Here is a 19,258-nt window from a genome sequence, read left to right on the forward strand (position 1 = left end):
GAGAAAATGTCTGAGATCAAGTCCTGCTTGTAATAGTTTTTAAATCCAGAGGCTGCAGACGTGTCTTAACCCTTTAAGACCTACCATAGAACCAAGTCGGCCAGAGCTTATATTATATTTTTACATGCTGTAGTGCCATTTTTGGGAGCATTTCAAGTTGCTATACATCAATACAACCATTATAGCCCAGATTTTAATAATATGTCTGCATTAAGTGCATAGCAATTACATAAATTGCAAAAAAGTGCAATAAACTACAAATATATGTTAAAAAACATATATTTCTAGTTAGAGAAATTTAAGAGGCTTATCCCTCAAAACTGTAAATTCAAAAAAGTTGCACAAACTAGTTTCCCACAACAGGAAATTTATTCTAAGGGTCTTCTTAGTTTTATTTTTGAAATACACCAATTTTTATATAATGCAGGAAAAACGAAAATAAATATTATACTGCAAATTTGCAAAAAAGCAGCATATGCATCAAAATAAACTATTTCCAGCAGTCCAATATGAGTCCTAAGCATCCCAGAAACGACACAGAAAGTCATAAAGTCAAACAGAACTTTTAAAAACACCAGTATAGGCTTATAAGGCATTGATGGTAAAAAACTACATTTCCGCAAAATGACGTCACTTACGGTTTCGGGCAGGTCATGGCGGACATGTGACACTTCGCGCTGATGGACGTAGGAAGTGTTTCAAACAGCTGATCGGATCGGCAAAGCGTGTTTCTGGAATATTATGTTTTTGTTGCTGCAAGTGCTTTTTATGCAGTTTTTGCAAAGCTATATGTGGAAGGAAACTGTGACCTAGGACAAGCTGATGGCATAAGATGTAAGTACAACTCCTCCGGTTTCATATGCAAAAAAAATTATTGCGCTAGCTTACGTGGTTGCAGTTCTGCCGGGATTTAAAAATAGTTTTTAAACGGAGCGTGCCCGCTCTGACCGGTTTTAAAGGGTTAAACATGCTACATCCAGCATTTTTAAAGCATCATCTGCTTCCAAGGAGCCAGACTTTCTTGTAAAGTGGTCTTGAGCAACAATTCTCCACGCTTACTGACGGGCTTTCAAAGCTTTTCACTGGCTGCTTTTTTACTTGTTTTCAGTCCAGTCCTTGTACCTGACCATTTCACAGGAAGGTTTTTTTTTTTGTTAAGCCACTTAACACTGACCCATATAACATTTAAACATCAAAAAGTCACCCAACTAAAGTTCACCCACTAATAGGGAACGTGAGCTGGGGTTAGACCGTCGTGAGACAGGTTAGTTTTACCCTACTGATGATGTGTTGTTGCAATAGTAATCCTGCTCAGTACGAGAGGAACCGCAGGTTCAGACATTTGGATGTATGTTTGCTGCACTGTGCTCTTGTGTTCCATGCTGGTGTGCGTACGTGTGCGTGTGTGTGTGTGTGTGTGGCCATCTTCTTCACCGGCCGCTACATCACCACCCGCACCTGCCCTGCCCGAGCGGGGGCTCTGCGGGCCCCAGTGGGTGCCCGGCGAGCCGGGGGAGCTCGCGCCGCCGGAGCACACTGTTGTGTCTACAAATAACAAACAACTTAGCAAAGAACTCATTTTAAATTGTATCTTTAGACCTTTGTTGCTAGCAGCCTGTCACAAAATTTATGTTTTCAATTCTTTAGTTGAAACTATGAAAAAATGTCAAAGGTAACACAGTCTGACAAGTATAAAATAGTTTTGTGCCAATAAGGTAATTCCCACAGACATATTGGTTGAAAGACTTGGCATTTCTCAACATGAAGTTGCAGTTTTTCAAGACACTGAGAAATTTAGTTCAGCTTTTGGCACAGCCCTCCACAACACTCACAGTTTCTAATGTGGCCACCTTGGAAAAAGTATGAACCACTTTATTACCCTGAAAAGTATTACCCTCTCCACACAGAAAGGCCCCAGGTGGCTTTGAACCCAGAACCTTCTTGCTGTGATGTAACAGCACAAACCATGAGATCAGCGTATGTACAAATGATCCTTAGAAAAAGGTCAAAATCTAAGGTTCATTGGATAAAGGTTTAAAGGAGTTTGTGCCGATGACCACGTTGTCCCCTTACTCCAGAGACTGTCATTTTATGAGTGGAACTCCCCTAAACCCCAACTGGTCACGGCAGATGACCGCCCCGCCCTGAGGCTGGTTGTGAGGGAGGCTTCTTCCTGTTAAAAGGGAGTTTTTCCTTTCCACTGTTGCCAAAGCACTTGCTCATATGATTACTGGGGTTTTCTCTGTTTTCTTTATATTATTGTAGGCTCTATACCTTTCAATAAAAGGCGTCTTGAGGCAACTGTTGTTGTGATTTGCTGCTATATAAATAAAACTGAAAATGAATTGAAACTTTATCATAGTTAATCAACGTTTCTACTCTTAGCTTTGTGTGATGTCAGCAAGGAATGTCCTTAACAATAATGTCCTTTATTGACCAAGCATCATTTAGGCCGCCTGGACATATTTGGTAATTTTGGCTGTAAAAGGGCCAAAAATCATATTATAAGTGAATTCTTTTGCCCCTTTTTTCAGAATAACCTCAGCTTTCAATATCTGGCAGTCATTTTACATTATTGTATTGTTGTGACAATGGAACAACAGTTAAAAGTGGAAAAAAATAAAAATCAGACTCTGTTTTTTCAGATTTATAACTAAGTGGAAACTGATATTCAACAGGAACAAAATGTAAAACAACATCAACTTTAAATATGAACTATACTAAATATGTACAATAAAGTTTTGGGGCCTTCTCCACGCCCGTCAGTTTGCTCTGTGAGTCATCAATTCTTACATGTGATTGGACCGTCGCAGTTCGTGCTTCCTAATGATGCACCGTAAAGTTTTGTAAAGCTCGTTTTCTCGTCTTTTAGTCACCATTTGAAATGTCTCTCTTGCCCAAATGGTCGAGGAGTTACGATAGTGCGAAGCGCACCTAAGTGGAATTGGCTTTTCTTTTTCCAGAGCAGTAGCTTGCAAACCCACTACCTTTGTGCTACCGTAATGCACCAAATATCCCTGTAAAGCGCAGCTTCTCTTCTTTCAGTAACTGGGTGAATTTTTTCCTCTTGCTCAAATGGTCGATGAGTTACAGTAGTTCGAAGCGCACATGGTCAAACGTAGGCGGGGTCGTTTAAAGAGCGCTTGTAAAATGGGCCCGACGGGTTAATATGGACAATTCAGACAAACAGCTCTTGATATAAAATACAGAAGGGCCACCCACCTGCTCTTCAACTTTTTTGTGAGAGTAAACAATCAGAAGAAGAAGGGGGGGGAAAAAAACGCAAAACTAAAACTGCAGGGCTAAGGCCCAAGGCCCAGTACAAGATTAAAAAAAAAAATTGAGCCATGACTGACATAAAAAAAAAAAAAAAAAAAAAAAAAAAAAGATTTTTAGATGTGAATCACACAAAGCAGCTGTAGTAGAGCCCATGCAGCTCATTGGGCTCTGCAAAGAGCTAATTTCAGCCAGAGCACAAGTAAGTCGCTTCCATGGTCGAGGATTAGATGAATGGAGAATATTCTGAATGGTTCACAGTTCACTAATGGATTAGAATAATTAAAATGTGGAGCTGGAAATGATAAGCTTCAGGTTATTATGCAGAGAATCTTTGACCTGTAATCTCTCTGTGGTATGTCGTGTTACCCCCATCACTATGACACGTCAATTTTTCCTCCAAATTTGCCAGGTCCCTCTGTAGATTTTGAGAGATCTCTGCTTTCAAAACAGACTGACGCTGGCTCTTTTGTGTGACTGATTACCAATCAGCAGTGGCACATCTTTGGCTGAAAGGCAGGGAGAATCCTCCAGAGACAGATGTGAGAACGAACCGAACCCTGAGCCGTTTTTAATCTTTTCAGTGGTGTGCGGCTGCCACTGCTGATGAACCGCTGAACTGTCAAAGATACTGTCAAAGAAGAAATGAATTGGATGATGCATCTTTTAACAGGAGCTGGAAAACACATTCTGTTTGATAAATAAAGAATGCTACAGTGATCATACAGCAGCTTTACACTGAGGAGCTTCAGAATAAGACAGCCCCCATCCTGGGAAGGGTTTCAAATGTATGTTATCAGCAAAAAGATACCGTGACAAATATTTAATTTCATTTAACATTGATTAAGGCTTCTCAGTTAAAACAGACTAGAATCAAGTGCTCGTTTCTTAGCTTGCAATGACAAAAATATTGAATTTAATTTACTTTAAATCCAGGTTATGTTGCTCATAAGCCTAAATTCATCCATATTATTTTACTAAACTTTGTCTGCTATTCTCTTCTGCTACTCGTCTCATCATTGCTCGGGGTACCAGTTTTCTCCTCATCGATTACAGCTTTCAACTGCTGAATATTACACTCCAGGATTAGAGGCTTGCAGCTGGGAAGATTTATGAGCAACAAGCACTGACGATTGATTTTGTTCAATTCTATCTGTTTTTCTGGTAACTACAAAAAGAGCACCATGCAAGTAGAGGGACAGATGCATCAATATTTATAGATGAAAGCCAACCCCCACCCACCTACCCACCAAAAGCAAAAACTGTCACCCATTTATTTTGAAGTTGAAAGCCAAAAAAGCAAACAGATTTTGCTCTTTAGGTTTTTGACTGTAATGAGTTTCTGAAGGAGTCTGTCTTCTTTCAGTGATTTATATTTTGGAGTAAATGAGCCTTGAAAACTAAACTGCTTTCCAATGACCAAGTTTCTTCTCTTCTGCTGAAGAAGAAGAAGGAGGAGAGTTGTCAAGGTGCTGGCATTGCTAAAAGTTTGTTGATCAATGACCTGTGTTCACAGAGACAGTGCATTATGACACTCCCAGATATAGGGCTGTTCGATAGAACGCTATATATCGATGACGATATAAAAACGTCTATCGTTTCATTTTACGCTATCGTTTGTTTCGTGGTGTCGCAAAATAAACTGTTTAGGGCAATATTTTTTCATTATTTCGATGGTCACTGTAGTGGCTATATTCATTTCTTAAAGTTCTCTCTTTCTCTTACATTTAATATAACCACACTACAGACAGACAAGCGTTTGTTTTTATGCGCTGTCGTTAGCAACAACGACGGTAAAACCACCGCGTGTCCGCTTGTTCCACATAAACCTTTCACAATAAAGCTCAAGATCCTGTTGAGACTTTTCAATAGTGATGTGCGATACCACTGATTTCCTTTCCGATCCAATACCAAGTAAAATTCAGGGTGGTATCGACGATACTGATCCGATACCGATACTTTGTACAAAAACTTGAATCTTTTATTGTATCTCAAATTATAGCATCATAATGATTACAGGACATCAGATTACTTGTTCTTATCACTTAATAATTCAGAGTTCATCATATAGAAATAACAAAAAAACTGAAGTTGTGCGTTATTTGAACACCTTGCCTGCCTGCAGCACTAAAGGACTCCGTGGGAGACGTCTGTCTCGCCCTAGCAGCACCTGTCCCCCCTCCTCTTCAGTTCGCCTCAAGATACGCTAGTTATATTCTGTGATATGATTTACTCTGAGGTGTTTGACAAGGTCAGTGGTGTTGCCACAACACCTCACTTTCTTGCCACATGTATCGCAGACCACGTCTCGGCTGTTTGTGGATGCAAAATACATCCACACATGACTCCAATTACGCTCAGCTATTGTTGTGAGTGCGCACGCCAAGGGGCTGCGACACAGTTATACAGCTGTATTTCGCACATGACTATGGAAGGCGGAAGAGGAAGTAGTTCCTTCCAATGTAGACAATCCGAATGTTATAGTTTCTTTCCACTGTGTTCCTGTTAATGATAAACTACAGTTTTACCCAAAATTATTAAAATATCGATATTTTAATGTGAGAATCGATTCTAGAACATAAATGACTGGTATCGGAGGAATCGATATTTCAGGATCGATCCGCACACCACTACTTTTCAAAATAAACTGAATCACGTGAAAGATGCAGAGTGTTTATGGATGAGAAGCAAAAAAGAGCCGTCAGGTGCTAAAAACTAAACCTTAGACTCAAATGTTAGAACAGGCTTTTCCCCGCAGTACGCCGTGTAATAAATACAAAGAAAACGGCGGCCGTTACAACTTATGTCTAAAAATGTATAGTTTCATGCCTCAGTTAAAACACTGGACTCCAGTGTTGTACGCGACGCGCAGCTGGAAACACTTCATGCAAGTCGAGCTGCCCGAGATTCACAGAATTTACAGAAAATGTTACATTTTTGTGATTTATATCGTTATCGGACGACAGATGTCTTAATATCGGGATATGAGATTCTGGTCATATCGCACAGCCCTACCCAGATAGTTCACTCACAAACTCATGCTGGAGAACACCATACACACTTTTTTTTTTTTAAACATCATTTGCTTCTTACTTACACTTGAGTTCTGTGCCAACAGAAGTAAACAGTAAGGCAGATAAAATAAACCTGTTCACAAATCCATATCAATTATTACAGAATCAAACAGCTACAACGTAATCAAGGCTCATTTGAGCAAGAAAATTAATTTTCTGTCATATGACCACTGTCATGTGAAACCCTTACCAGTTCCTCATAAATTATGAGAGCAAGTAGAAACCAGGAGCTGCTGATCAAAAACGTAAGATTGACTGATCATCAGCAAATGTGACCAACTCCATAAGCAGACCTGTTGGAAGTTTGTTCGATTGGAGCATTCAGGTCTGTGTTAACACAATTCAAAATTAGATAAAGACTTAAAAAAATGTCTTTGTGTGTGATTTTTGGAACAAGGTCCTCTGGGCAGACAAGGCAAAAGTCGAGATGTCTGGCCTTAGTGCACAGCACCACAGTCGGAGGAAACCAAACACAGCATATCAGCATAGGCACATCATAGCAACACTCAAGTGCTATGCTGGAGGCGTGATGATTTGGGATTGTTTTACAGCCACAGCACTTGGGCACCTTGAGTCATTCAGTCAACTATGAACTCCTCTGCATAAGACTGAATCTAATGTGAGGCCATCTGTCCCACAGCTAAAGCTTGGTAGAAACTGGGTCATGCAGCAAGACAATGTTCCCAAGCAGATTAGCAAATCTGTAACAGAATGTCTGAAAAAGAAAAAAAAAAGGTGTTGCAATAGCCCAGTCAAAGTCCAGACCTGAACCTGACTGAAATGCTGTGGCAGGACCTTAAGAGAGATGTGCATAAATGATTACCCGCCAAACTCAATGAACTAAACCAACATTAGGCCAAAGAACGATGCGGATAAAGTCATACAGAAAATTACTGTTCAGTCCTGTGAGAAATGTTTTACATGACTGTACACACTTTTGGATTATTTCAAGTTGAACAAAAAGGTTCAGGCTTCAGATTGGACTCTGACAGTTTTCTCTTATCTTCCCAGTGCCATCTCTTTGGTCATCTCAGACACACATCTCTGGATGCAAGCACATTAGTTCAAACCCACTTCTGTTCAAACCTTTTGTTTGCATGAGCCAGACTATCATAAGAAAGGAAGAGGTGCCAGTACAGCTCATTTCTGGTTGGAGACCAACTGGGGGGCACAAACATACATGTACAGTGGAACCTCGACTTACGAATACCCCGTTTCACGAAAAATTCAAGTTACACAAGGCACTAAACGTCAATATTTCTGCCCGTGTTACGGCAAAATGCCTGAGTAACGAAATCCGCTGGCTCTGATTGGCTGAGCCTACAATGCCCACAATGCCTTCTGAATCATGTGACAACCCCTTGGCTTCCGTACTTGCCCTTCGCTCTTCCACTTGAACGACGTATTGTTGTTCTAGTTAGCAATTAGCCTATAGCCTATTGTTCAGCATCGCCTCACTCAAAACGCGCAATGGGTGCTTCGACTTACGAAAAACCTTTGGGAACAAATTAATTTCGTAAGTCAGGGTTCCACTGTATATTATATTATATTAAATTATATTATATGTATATAGATTACATTATATATGTTGTATCGGGCTATGCAATACCCAAGTGTGTTAATATAATTGTTGGTTTTAATTTCTTCAGAGCAACTGCTGCTCAAATAAAAACTGAAAAGGTGTTCAGCTCAGACAGATAAAATAAAAAAAATAAAAAATCAACTGCAGCCTCAAGACAAAATGACAAACTATGATGATTTAATGCATATGTATGTGATGGCAGTGTCTCTTTAACCCACACGCTTCTAGTCAAACAGTCCCTGGCACACAAAGAGAAAGAGGGTGAGACAGGGAGTGACCCACTCTACCGTGAAAAAGTGGAGAACACATTTGGATTGCAGTGCTGGCCACCAGCTGCCAGTTATTGAGTTTAGCAGGGGGTGAAGAATCCAATGGGATTTACACATCTAGACAGAAATCAAGAGGGCGCCAGAGGTTTTTCTCCAAACCCAATAAATCACCTGGCTCGGATAGCCACGGAGCGTGACAGGATTTTGTTTTGGTGCGTGCATGTGTGTGTGAGGGAGAGAAAAGGAAGTGGGATTTAAACTTGACTGATACAAACACCCTTTATGTTCAAGTGGAATGCAATGCTGTCTCTCAAGCACTAAGGCTACAGAGAGGAAGATGGAAATCAACAGCTCTGCACAACACATATTTGATAGTGAGTGTTTGTTTTGGTTCAACACTCTGCACTGCCAGTCAGAGATGGACCTATAGGTGGAGAGCAATAGGTTTTAATAAACAAATAAAAGGGAAAGCAGCTACATAAGATGACAGCAGAATGCTCGTGGATTACTGCTACTTCTTCGTTACCCTTCAACTCCCACACTGGCGATATGAACAATAAATGCTCATGCAAAGCTTTATGCAACAAAAATGTGAGTCTATGAGTGTTTAAACTAAGAACAGAAATACCATAGAGAAGGGATCCAGGACCGATGCAGCCCTTGTGCTAATCAATAACCGACAATATATGAAACTGTTGCCCAGTACTGGGATCGGAAGGTCACCACCCAAGAGAGTACCCATCATTAAACCCAGTCTAGACTAAATGCAGGCTGCCTCCCCAAATCAAGCACGCTATCTGTACTGAGACAAAAAATACAGGCATATTTGAATGCTCCTCTGCCTAACAAAAGCAAAGGTGCCCCTAAAGGTTATCTTAAATTGCAGACAATCAATCACAGTGGTAAACAAAATTTACAGGGTGAGGTTTGGCAAGCAATGCACTGTTTGTATATAGAATGTTTTAAATAATGTAAATATATCTTTATGTAATGCACAAAGCTTCACTACATTATTAAACAGACATACTGTGGATTCCCAGCCAAGGCTTTCATTACTTAAATCCTAAAGTTGCTTTTGCCTTTAGGCAAGATGTTGTTCTACTCTTTATTCACCAGTTACCCATAGCCAGCACAGGCTGAATTACCTGGAAAGTTTGTTGTGAGGAGAGGTGTGTAAAGGCTCAAAATTCTTCTGGAAAGACACGACTGGTTTTTGGAACGGAACAGCTATTCTGGGGGTGTTCAAAAGGTTTTGAAATGTGGGCATACCAAAATTCAACAATATGGACTCAATCTACAATTTGTGGAATCTATTCTGATCTTGGGCACAGTGGCAGCAGTTTAAGCAGACGTACTCAGACCTCCCAGTCAAAAGACACTGACTAACTGCACTTCTCATTCCATCACTATGGGTTAGCCCATGAACCCTTATGATCTTTTGGTCTCTTCATCATAATAGACCACTACTGAATCCATATCACTGTAATTATGGAAACAAAAAACAACAGCAAAAGGTCTGATATCTTAAACGTTTAATGTACCCCCCATTAGGAAACCCCAAGAACAAATGTGCCTTTTCCAAGTCCCAAAAACATGCTGAGTAGTTGGAGAAACTCCCATGACCTCAGTTTAATAGCTCACAATTCTATGACACAAAATGTAAAGCTCTTTACATTTCAATTCATGCTGGACAACACAATCAACCAAGCAGGCTAATCTGTTCTTAGATTGGAGTGCCCTGCATGTACCAACGCTGAAGGTCAATGCTTTCCCCACAGTTCAGCCACAGTATTGATTCCATATTTAACACAGGGATGTCATCTTCTCCAACATCGATCCCCCATCCGTGCTGACAAGATATAAAAAAAAACAAAGCGGCATGATAATAATTGTGTTCTGTCACTGTGGCTGACGATATTTATCATAGTTCATTAGTTCAAGAGAACTAAAGAAATGAAACTATGGGTGTGATGGAGGACATGACATTAGCATGCTGTGTGGATTCAAGCCTCCCACTCAAAAAGCTAATAAGGTCTTTCTCATTGAAGAATCAATACAAAAGAAACAGTGCAATGAGAGCTAGAACTCAAGAGTTCAATTACATATCTTACTCCCCTGAATAACAACAGTCATGGTGTGCCACAGGTTAACTGGAAGATGAAGAAAGGAAGCCTGTGCTCTCTTTCAAAAACCACAAACTCCACCCAGGAAGTTAAAGGACATATGAAGCTTTTAAAAAATGATGATCAGGACTCACCTTTCTGGGGAGACCATTAATCCAAAGTACAAAGCGGCAAAGTAACTGACTACGAAAATGGAAATTTTCAGATAGACCCAGGTGAAAGGCCCTTTGCACCAGGGCTGACTAACCACAAATTCCTACATTCATGTTTAAATGAAAAATCAATACGATCAGTTAAATCTTGCTTTATGTATGTGTATTATTATAAAGTGTGCACCAACAAACAGAAAGACTCAGCATTAAGCTGTCTAACTCAAAGCATGCTTCAGCTAAAAAGCAATTTGAATTTACACCCCTGAACAGATGGACACCATCCCCCTGATTGTTTTCCTTCCTCTTTATCTCTTCATTAAACGCATAGATCAGTCCTCACATCTCAGGATCCCAGATGGGTATAGTGACCACAACACATCCCAACAAGTTAAATGTGAGACAAACAGTATTTGTAGAACAAAGTAGGATGTATTAACAAGGCTTGGAGGTAGTCAAATATACTATATTTGAGTTTAGCTTTTCTAACTTTCTCCCTCAGCAAGTAAAATAAGAAAATAAGCTGACATTTGTTCTTATAGTCCCATTTTCTCTTATAAATTCACTGTTATTTCAGCTGCTGTTATGCCTGGTAACAGTGTAACAGTTTCAGCGAAGAAATAGCTCAGAAAAGTAAGCCTATTTGAACAATTTTTAGCCAAGTTTGACATGCATATACTGTGTCACTTCACACAATATTTTCTCATGCGTGAATAACCAATCATATTCAACAAAATCTGTAACTTTAACTTGCGATTTGTGGCTTTCACAGGACATAGCACCGAATAGGCTAACCACTGTTTGACTAGAATAAATAGACTTCCCTTCAAATGCAATGGTAAAAAACGGACTTTAAGAAAAGTGCATGCCCTCCAGGGCCAGTCAAAATGTGGAACGTTGTCTTAAGATGTGGGACGGGAGGGGGGGGGGGGATATAACTGCTGTGCAGTCTCATTTAAAGAGGGATATCTGGGCACCCTACATATCAGTGCAAAGTAAAATAAGTTATAAGGACACACCAGCCAAGCTTCTTGTGTCAGTGCTGCTTGGCAATGTGACCACTTGAGAAAAGAAAATCTTATAGTCCCATCAGAATGACAACTATTATAGCAAGTAATGAACTCAGCCTTGGTAAATACATATGATAAAATGGGCACAACTGTCATATGTTATCTGATTCACTTTGAATATTTTAAAAATACAATAATAAATGCAACAATGACATTTTTTGACTGCTCTCTTAACCCTCCAAGCCATTTATCTGACTATCATGTCTATAAATCCCTTTGCTGTATATGATGCCATATCACTAGAGTGATGATGGGTTCCCAGAAAAGCTTGGATTTCAAGCTTAAAGTGCTACAGTTCCCCCATCAGAGAGGGTCTAATCCCCCAAACTGTGATACTAACCGTACAAAGGATTAATCACAGAGGAAAGTGTGATAAAAATGTGCTAAATTATGTCAGCAGGCATTTTGGGGAATAGTGATTTTCTGGAGTAGCCCTTCGCTCGAGGTCAAGTTAATGTCAAGGTGCTAATAAAATACAGGAAAGCTCACATTTATAGTCATCTCAAACAGATAAGGTTAAAGAATGGCTGATTCTTAAACATCAAGTTAAATTACATCATCTCATGGAGTTCATGCTAATAAAAAACTTCAAGTCTTTGAAATCCTTTCCATATCAAAAGGACTTTGTCCCTAAATTTTAAGAAAAAAGTGCTTCTTAGCTTCATATAATGGCATAATTAAAACTGCAGTTCACTCAGAGCATATGGTAAAAGATAAATGTTTTAACAATTTTGACTTCAACCACAAAAGAAGAAAAAAACAAAAAAAAAAAAAAAACAGGGGTATTAAGTCTATGAAGTTAACTTTTGTATGCCAGCCTGGCCGTCCTGTGATGATACAGGCCCAAGAAATAAAAGGGTTGCTGCACAGCTCAGTGAGGGATGTTTAAGAATGAGCCAGCTATTTCAGTTTTCCGGTTTCTGTTCAACATGAAACCTTGGCCTAAAGGGAATGCATGGAACAAGATTATTTAGCAAGAAGCTTCCCCAGTTCAGTTTATATCCAGTCTGTCACGAAGATAAAAATATCCTTCCCCAATTCAAATCTCTTGCTTTCTTTTGCTTCCGTCTTTAGAAAGTAAAATTCTTCCTACCAGTTTGCCACCAGTGATCCAGAACAGGAACTCCAAAGTTCCTTTTTGCCCATTGCAGGGTCTCCACATCACATCGCTCTCCTGCCACGAATAATGACCTCAACCTGCGGGGACACAGAACACATCTGTCAATCACCTTAAGGAAGCAAGGCATATTCACTCCCTCAGAGGAACAGTCGGAATAAATCAAAATCGATGTTCAATGCCCAAACCATAGACGTCTCAAGACTTTAAAGTTGGACTACTAGATGTACAGCAGTGGTGAGTGTGTTAGACATTTACACAGACTCATCATGGGCCTGAACGCTATGGTAATTTGGGGCTTTTAACGATTTCTTCAGTGTTCTTTTTCCATGGTGGAATAATTGTACAGCAAATATCTTTAATTTTTTTTAAAAAGTCCAAGTCCTAACTTGACAAAGCTGAGGCCTATTAATTTCTCATTAGTGATCATGACTGCCTACTGGTTTCTCTTTTCCAGCCTACACACAAATTCTAGCTCCCAGTTATGGAGTACGCTTCACTGATTTGGTCATTTATGTGCATTTCAATGTGTTATTAAAATTGTATGTAATTTACTCCTTTATTGCCAACGGTGCTGCAAGGGTAAAACACTGGGTTAAATCAACCGTGAGAACCCAAATTAGAAACTATGAGTGACCATCTCTCTCAGTACTCCAGAATTTGACTTCACTTTTCTTAAAGGCAAGATAGGCAACCTGCTTTCGGAATGAGTGGGCAAAAAAAAATCCATTATAAACTTTCAGCCTAGTGTAAATCAAAGGTTCGGAGAAAGACTCTTGTACCTCATCTGAAGCAGTTTTACAGGCTTCAGCACAGCCAAGCTCTTTAGCAAATCACACATCTTTTCAGACTATATTCGATGAGCTGCATGTAAGGATATAATGTGAAGGAGGTAAACACAAACAATGGATTAAGCAAAGGTCCTCTGAAGCGGTTTGACTGGCACAAAAAGTCAAAAGTCAGAAATGACTGGCTTTTAGAAAATTAAAATCCCTCATCTAGTGACAAAAATGAGAAAGGAGAGGAAAAGCTGCAGAAAGAGAGCGTACAACTTTCAAGGTATGTTCGTTTGTTTTTTTGCCTTTTATTTCGTTTAGAGCAGCTTTAAATTAAGTACGAGGCTTTTGATCCACAGCCGTTTGGTCTTCAAGCAAAGACCAAATGACGAAGTATAAATGGCAAACACCAACCCTAACTCCTAGAGTAGATATCCAAAATCAGTTGTTCAAAATACAGCATTATCAGCTTACACTGGGTATTGGTGCAGGTCATCCTCCTCTATCTGAAAGAGTCCATTATAGCTAATGTCCTCCTCGTGACAGTTAACGCAATGCTTTTGTTAAACTCCCTGAATAAAAGCTGTAACTCTAAACTTCAGTCAAACCTCATTGTGTGAGGCAAAATTACATCCATCCCAAAAACGTATTTACCTAATTGTAAATCAGAAAATCAGAACAAGCTTAATTGGTCTCATTTAAGCGAATAGTTCGTGACACTTTTGCTGACAAAACCATTCTTTTTCAACAGTTTTCCTTCTTTTCAGGACAGTGGAGGTGAAAGCTTGTTTATCTTCAGCATCTTCACAAATCCCAAAGTTATTAGCCTCATGCTTTAAATGTCAAAGCCATCAACAGTGAATTCCACTTCTTCCTTCCCCTGAAACTCTGAAGCCTACCTACAGTCCTTCTGAGTTGCTCTTTTCCCCACCAAACCACATGCCCTCAATATGACCTTACAGACAGCAGCGATGAGCCCCTTAATCATGAAGTACCTAAAAAAAAAACCAACAAACTCCTTCAAATCCAACCTGCCCTTAGACCCTTCTTGTTCATCTTCAGAATTCTGCTACTTTTTTTGGATAACTGATACTCCCCGAGTTCATGCCCTGCTAGTGAACCCAAACACTACAGTTTCTATCTTCAGTCTCTCTTATTTCTCCCCTGTTATCCACTCCTCCTGATGGCTGCTCATATTTATTTTCAAAGCGTTGTTACCTGGTCGCTAAAAGCTTTTAAGAACAACCCACCAACCCTAGGCTACATTTTAGGCACAGCAGTCATTGAAGAGGTAGTGTAGTGATCACTACTCTACCTCTTCAATGACTGTTGACTTTTTGTATTTATTACCACCTGTAATAGAGCTTCTTTTTGACTAACACTTCTTTTCTCTGCATTATTGTGTGGTCTTTAACTTATAATATAAAGTGTGTCGATGTCGTTTTGATTTGGAGCTACATAAATAAAACTGAACTGAACTCTGGCATTGATGTAAACTTTTACACTGATATGTATTAAATCAGATCACGTCATGTTGTCAGGAGCACTACACTAACTTTGACTGCTTATGTGTGTGCCAAAAGAGCAATTTAAAGCAGCTATAACTGTAAGTGAAAACATTAGGGCGATCACATCTATCTATGATGTGATTAACCTTGAAAGAATTACCCATCTATGGACCCTTACAGTTTTCCTCAATTTCTTTTCTCTTAGTAGCATTTGCAGCTACAACAGGAAGCTGATTTTTAGGGGGGGAAAACTCTTAAAAAACCAACCAGACAGTCGCTTTCCCAGCACAATGCAGCATACAGACAGAGTTAGCAGCAAGCTGGCGAACCTAGTTGAAGCATTTAGCAGCTAAAGAGCCAGATATTTCCCTCAGGAGTTAGTGGAGTCAATGGAGACAGGTTTGCCAGGTGGCCAGAAACACTTCAAAGAAATGATAATGTTGCTCCATAACACAAGGATGAGAATACTGCTACCAATGCAGCAATAAACAAAATAAATAAACAATCAAAAATGCAGATTTCAAGTTCATTGAGTCATAATATCATGCTGAGGATGAATAGCTTAAAATAGGGCTTACACAAATAGAAAATATCAAATATGTCAAGGATCAAGCCACGGGACTTAACAAACATCAAACCATCCTTCAGCAGTCAGATTTTTTGTGCACAGGACTTAAGCTGAATTACATGAAATAAGTGAATAATTAGACTGTCCCTGTAGGGGCCTTATGTTCTAGCTGAAAGCAAGTCTATTCCCACCACCACACGTCTCGCTATTCAAAGACAATTCAAAGGTGGTATTCAAGTTTTCTTTGAGGAGTTAACAGATTAAAGCAGACGATGTGACCTCGGAGACTGTGGTGGGAGGGTGATGATTTAGCTGTTGCCAAAGCAGCAAAGAAACCGTTTTAGACCTCAGTTTGAGTTAATCTAACCATCTGCGTTATGTTTTCAGTAAAATTGTACCAGTTGTGAAATTCTGGACAACCACTGGTGTTTAAAACAACACTGAAAAAACACATTTCCAGTTTATTTTGTATTTCTGCATTTTGCGACTATCATTTCCTCTCCCACTGAGCGATTACAAATATAAAATCTTGACATGATACCATCACACAGTTGCTGCAGATTTCTGTACATGCATGATCCAAATCTGCTGTTTCGCCGCATCCCAAATGTGCTCTATTGGAGTGAGATACGGTCACTGTGGAGGTCGTTTGAGTACGGTGAAATCATTGTCTGGTTCAAAAAACTGTTTGAGATGCGCTGAATTTTGGGATATGGTGTAAGCTGTGATCATAAAGGGATAGACATAGTCAGCATGGTTGTGGTGTTTAAACTATGCTTAATGGGTACTAAGGGCTCAGAGTGCCAAGAATATATCCCACCTGAACTGTTCATACAAGGAAGGACGGACGGATAGATGGAAGGATGAATGGATGGAAGGATGGATGGAAGGATGGTTGGATGGATCCATGCTTTCATGATGCCAAAATTCAATTGTGACTCATCAAACCAGGCAATGTTTTTCCAGTCTTCTATTGGTGACCCTCGGCAACTGTGTCCCTGGTGTACTCTTCCACTTCTAGCCCATTTGCTTTAAGGTTTATCTTCTCCATACCTTAGCTGTGTCGAGTTGACTACCTAACACTTCAAAGAAGCCTGGCCCTTCTCCTGTGGCCTCTTGCATCAAAAAGGCGTTTTCACCCAGAGAACTCTTGCTCACTGGATATTTTCCTCTTTTCCAGACCAGTCTCAGTAAATCCCTAGACATATTTGTGAGGGGAAATCCCAGTAGGTCAGCGGTTTCTAAAATACTTTTTCACCCATCTGGCACTAATAACCATGACATGTTCAAAGTCACTTATATCGCCTTTGTTTCCCATTTTGACGTCTGGTTTGATCTTCAGCAGGTCGCCTTGATCATGCGTACATTCCTAAACCCAATGAGTTGCTGCCATGTTAATGGCTAATTAGTTATTTGCATGAACGACAATTTGAATAGGTGTACCTACTGAAATATCCAATCCATGTATGTTTCTATGTTAGGATAGAGATTGGCTCTTCAGTGGTAGGAGTGGGAAAGCTACCATCTTTAGTTTCACAAAACTGCCCCATAGAGTCAGGATTGAAAGTGCTCTAATTTGTCAATCCAAACTATGAAGCAGGCTTCTGACTTGATTTATAATGACACAATATTGTGTTGCCTGTTCGTTTGAATAATTTATTGAAGTGATAAGACTTACCATTTAGTTGGGGGGGGTTTGCACTCAAGGAGTTGTACCTGATGAAGTAGCCACTGAATGCATGCTCTGAGTGGTAAAGTTGACCCTCTTAAGGGCATCAACAGCTATTTATCTTGGCTATTTTGTAAAGATAAGGCTACAATACAGTTTGACCCTGAAGCAGACAGAGTAGGAAACCTTCTTTGTTGTCAAGGTTGAGTTTTAGTTTACAAAGCGCAAATATGCTCCAAGCTTATTATGTGATATGAGAAACAGTTAATCAGAGGAAAATACACCTGAAGTGTGTGTTCTGTTTTGTGAACATGTTAACGTGCAGAGCTGCAACTGAACAATGCAGCAGTGTATCTGCATCATGTTATAATTAAACTGAAATCTGAGCATTAAGGCAGGTGACCCTGAGCTATTACACTACGTGACTGTAGTTCTGATTCGGTGTTATATAAATAAATTTGAACTGCCCTATGATAGTACTGCTTAAGTATCAATCTAAAATAATGAAAGCTGAAATTTAATTGTAGAAGCAAATAGACATGAGGAGGTTTAAAAGTTAAATAATATTAATGGACAAACACAGGTAAGTTTAATAGACAGTCATAAGAAATCCAAGAAATCTTTAAAAATAAATAAATAGGTAACAGGTGACTCAGGAGGTAAAGTGGGTTGTCAGCTAATCAAAAGGTTGGTTCGATCCCTGTGTATGTCGAATTATCCTTGGGCAAGACTCTAAACCCTCTGAAGTCGTTTTTTCTACTCCAGTTGTGTTTTATTTAACCCTTTCCCCTCATATTTTCTATGCTTTTGCAGCGTTTGTCGATTTGCTACTGCAAGTTTGGCCTCTTGTTATGGTCTCATCATTCAATACTGCCTATTGGATGAACAAATTCAATTAGCCACCTGGGGATAGAGCTGAAATAAGAGTTGGTCTAAATAACAGATAAACAAAAGAAAATGTTAGCTAAATTTAATACACAATAGTTAAAACCAATAAACCAAAAAACAAATAATTAGCTTTAGCTCTGATGAGCAGCTGTTACTGTTAGGTAACAATGTAAAATTAACAAATTAAATTGTTAGAAATATACTGAAAGAACACCTGAAATGTCTAGTTAAAAGTTCTGTATGTTAAAAAAAAAAAAAAAAAAAGCCAATTAATAGCTAAAAGCACAGTTAGCAGATGTATTTTTTTATTTAATATTTTTGGCCAAAAGAGTAGGTAAACAAATTAAACTATTGGCTGAATTAAATAGTTAATTAAAATTATTCCTAAAAGGAAAAAATAGTCAACATCAATTTAAAATTGGCTGAATTGAACACATTGGAACATGAAGTTTTGATGAAGCATTAGATAAAAAAAAAATGTTAGGAACCACTGATCTGTTTGAATGGGTTGCTTTTAATAAAAGGCAAACACACTGTAAACACTACCACCTTTAAAAAACACCAGATTTTACTATGTACTAAAAAGCACTATCCAATGGATAGTGGACTTTGTCACTTTTGGACAGTGAGGCTCTCAGCAATGACTTAGTTTTCTCCTGTTACGATACTGCGGACAGAAAGGCAGCTCCTTTTTTCATACTACATTTATAGAGAGCGCTGCTGCCATTACAGCTTCAGACACCCTTGTAGACAGAGTTTCAATGCATTTTTCACGTCTATGGTAACAAATGATATTTCTCAAGCGCATTGACGAGGTGTGCTTGTGCATCTCAGAGTCAATTATCCACAGATATACGAGGGGTATTTGAGGTTTCTCTGGCATGAAGCTATGCATTTGTAACAAAGTTACATGAGTTTTCTGAAAGGTTTTATTACTTCCATTAAAAAACATTTAAACCTAAAGTTACCACTGACATATCCTTCTGTATTTCACAGGATGGGGCTTTCATCATCTGCTATTATGATTGTTTGTTTTTAAGGACCTGAGTTCACGATGCAGGAGGCATAAAAATCAACATTTTTTGCTGATAACCCAAAAGACACCCAGTCCAAAATCTTTGAATTCATGAAGGTATGATCAACAATAATCCAAACATTCAAAAAGTACTATGAAACAGAAACAAGAGTA

The 19,258-nt window shown here is 39.2% G+C and overlaps 1 protein-coding gene across 4 annotated transcripts in view; it reads right to left on the reverse strand.

Moving 5' to 3' along the window:
- The window catches only part of acss3 (acyl-CoA synthetase short chain family member 3), a 57,362-nt gene that overhangs the window by 23,191 nt on the left and 14,913 nt on the right, over positions 1-19,258 (reverse strand). For all 4 annotated transcript variants that reach the window (XM_040035558.1, XM_040035560.1, XM_040035561.1 and 1 more), the window contains exon 9: positions 12,637-12,740. In XM_040035558.1, coding sequence (XP_039891492.1) covers positions 12,637-12,740 — 104 coding nt within the window. The remainder of the gene's footprint in view (positions 1-12,636; positions 12,741-19,258) is intronic.

The sequence above is a fragment of the Simochromis diagramma genome, unplaced genomic scaffold (genome assembly GCF_900408965.1).
Source record: "Simochromis diagramma unplaced genomic scaffold, fSimDia1.1 OVJJ01000816.1, whole genome shotgun sequence".
NCBI lineage: Eukaryota > Metazoa > Chordata > Actinopteri > Cichliformes > Cichlidae > Simochromis > Simochromis diagramma.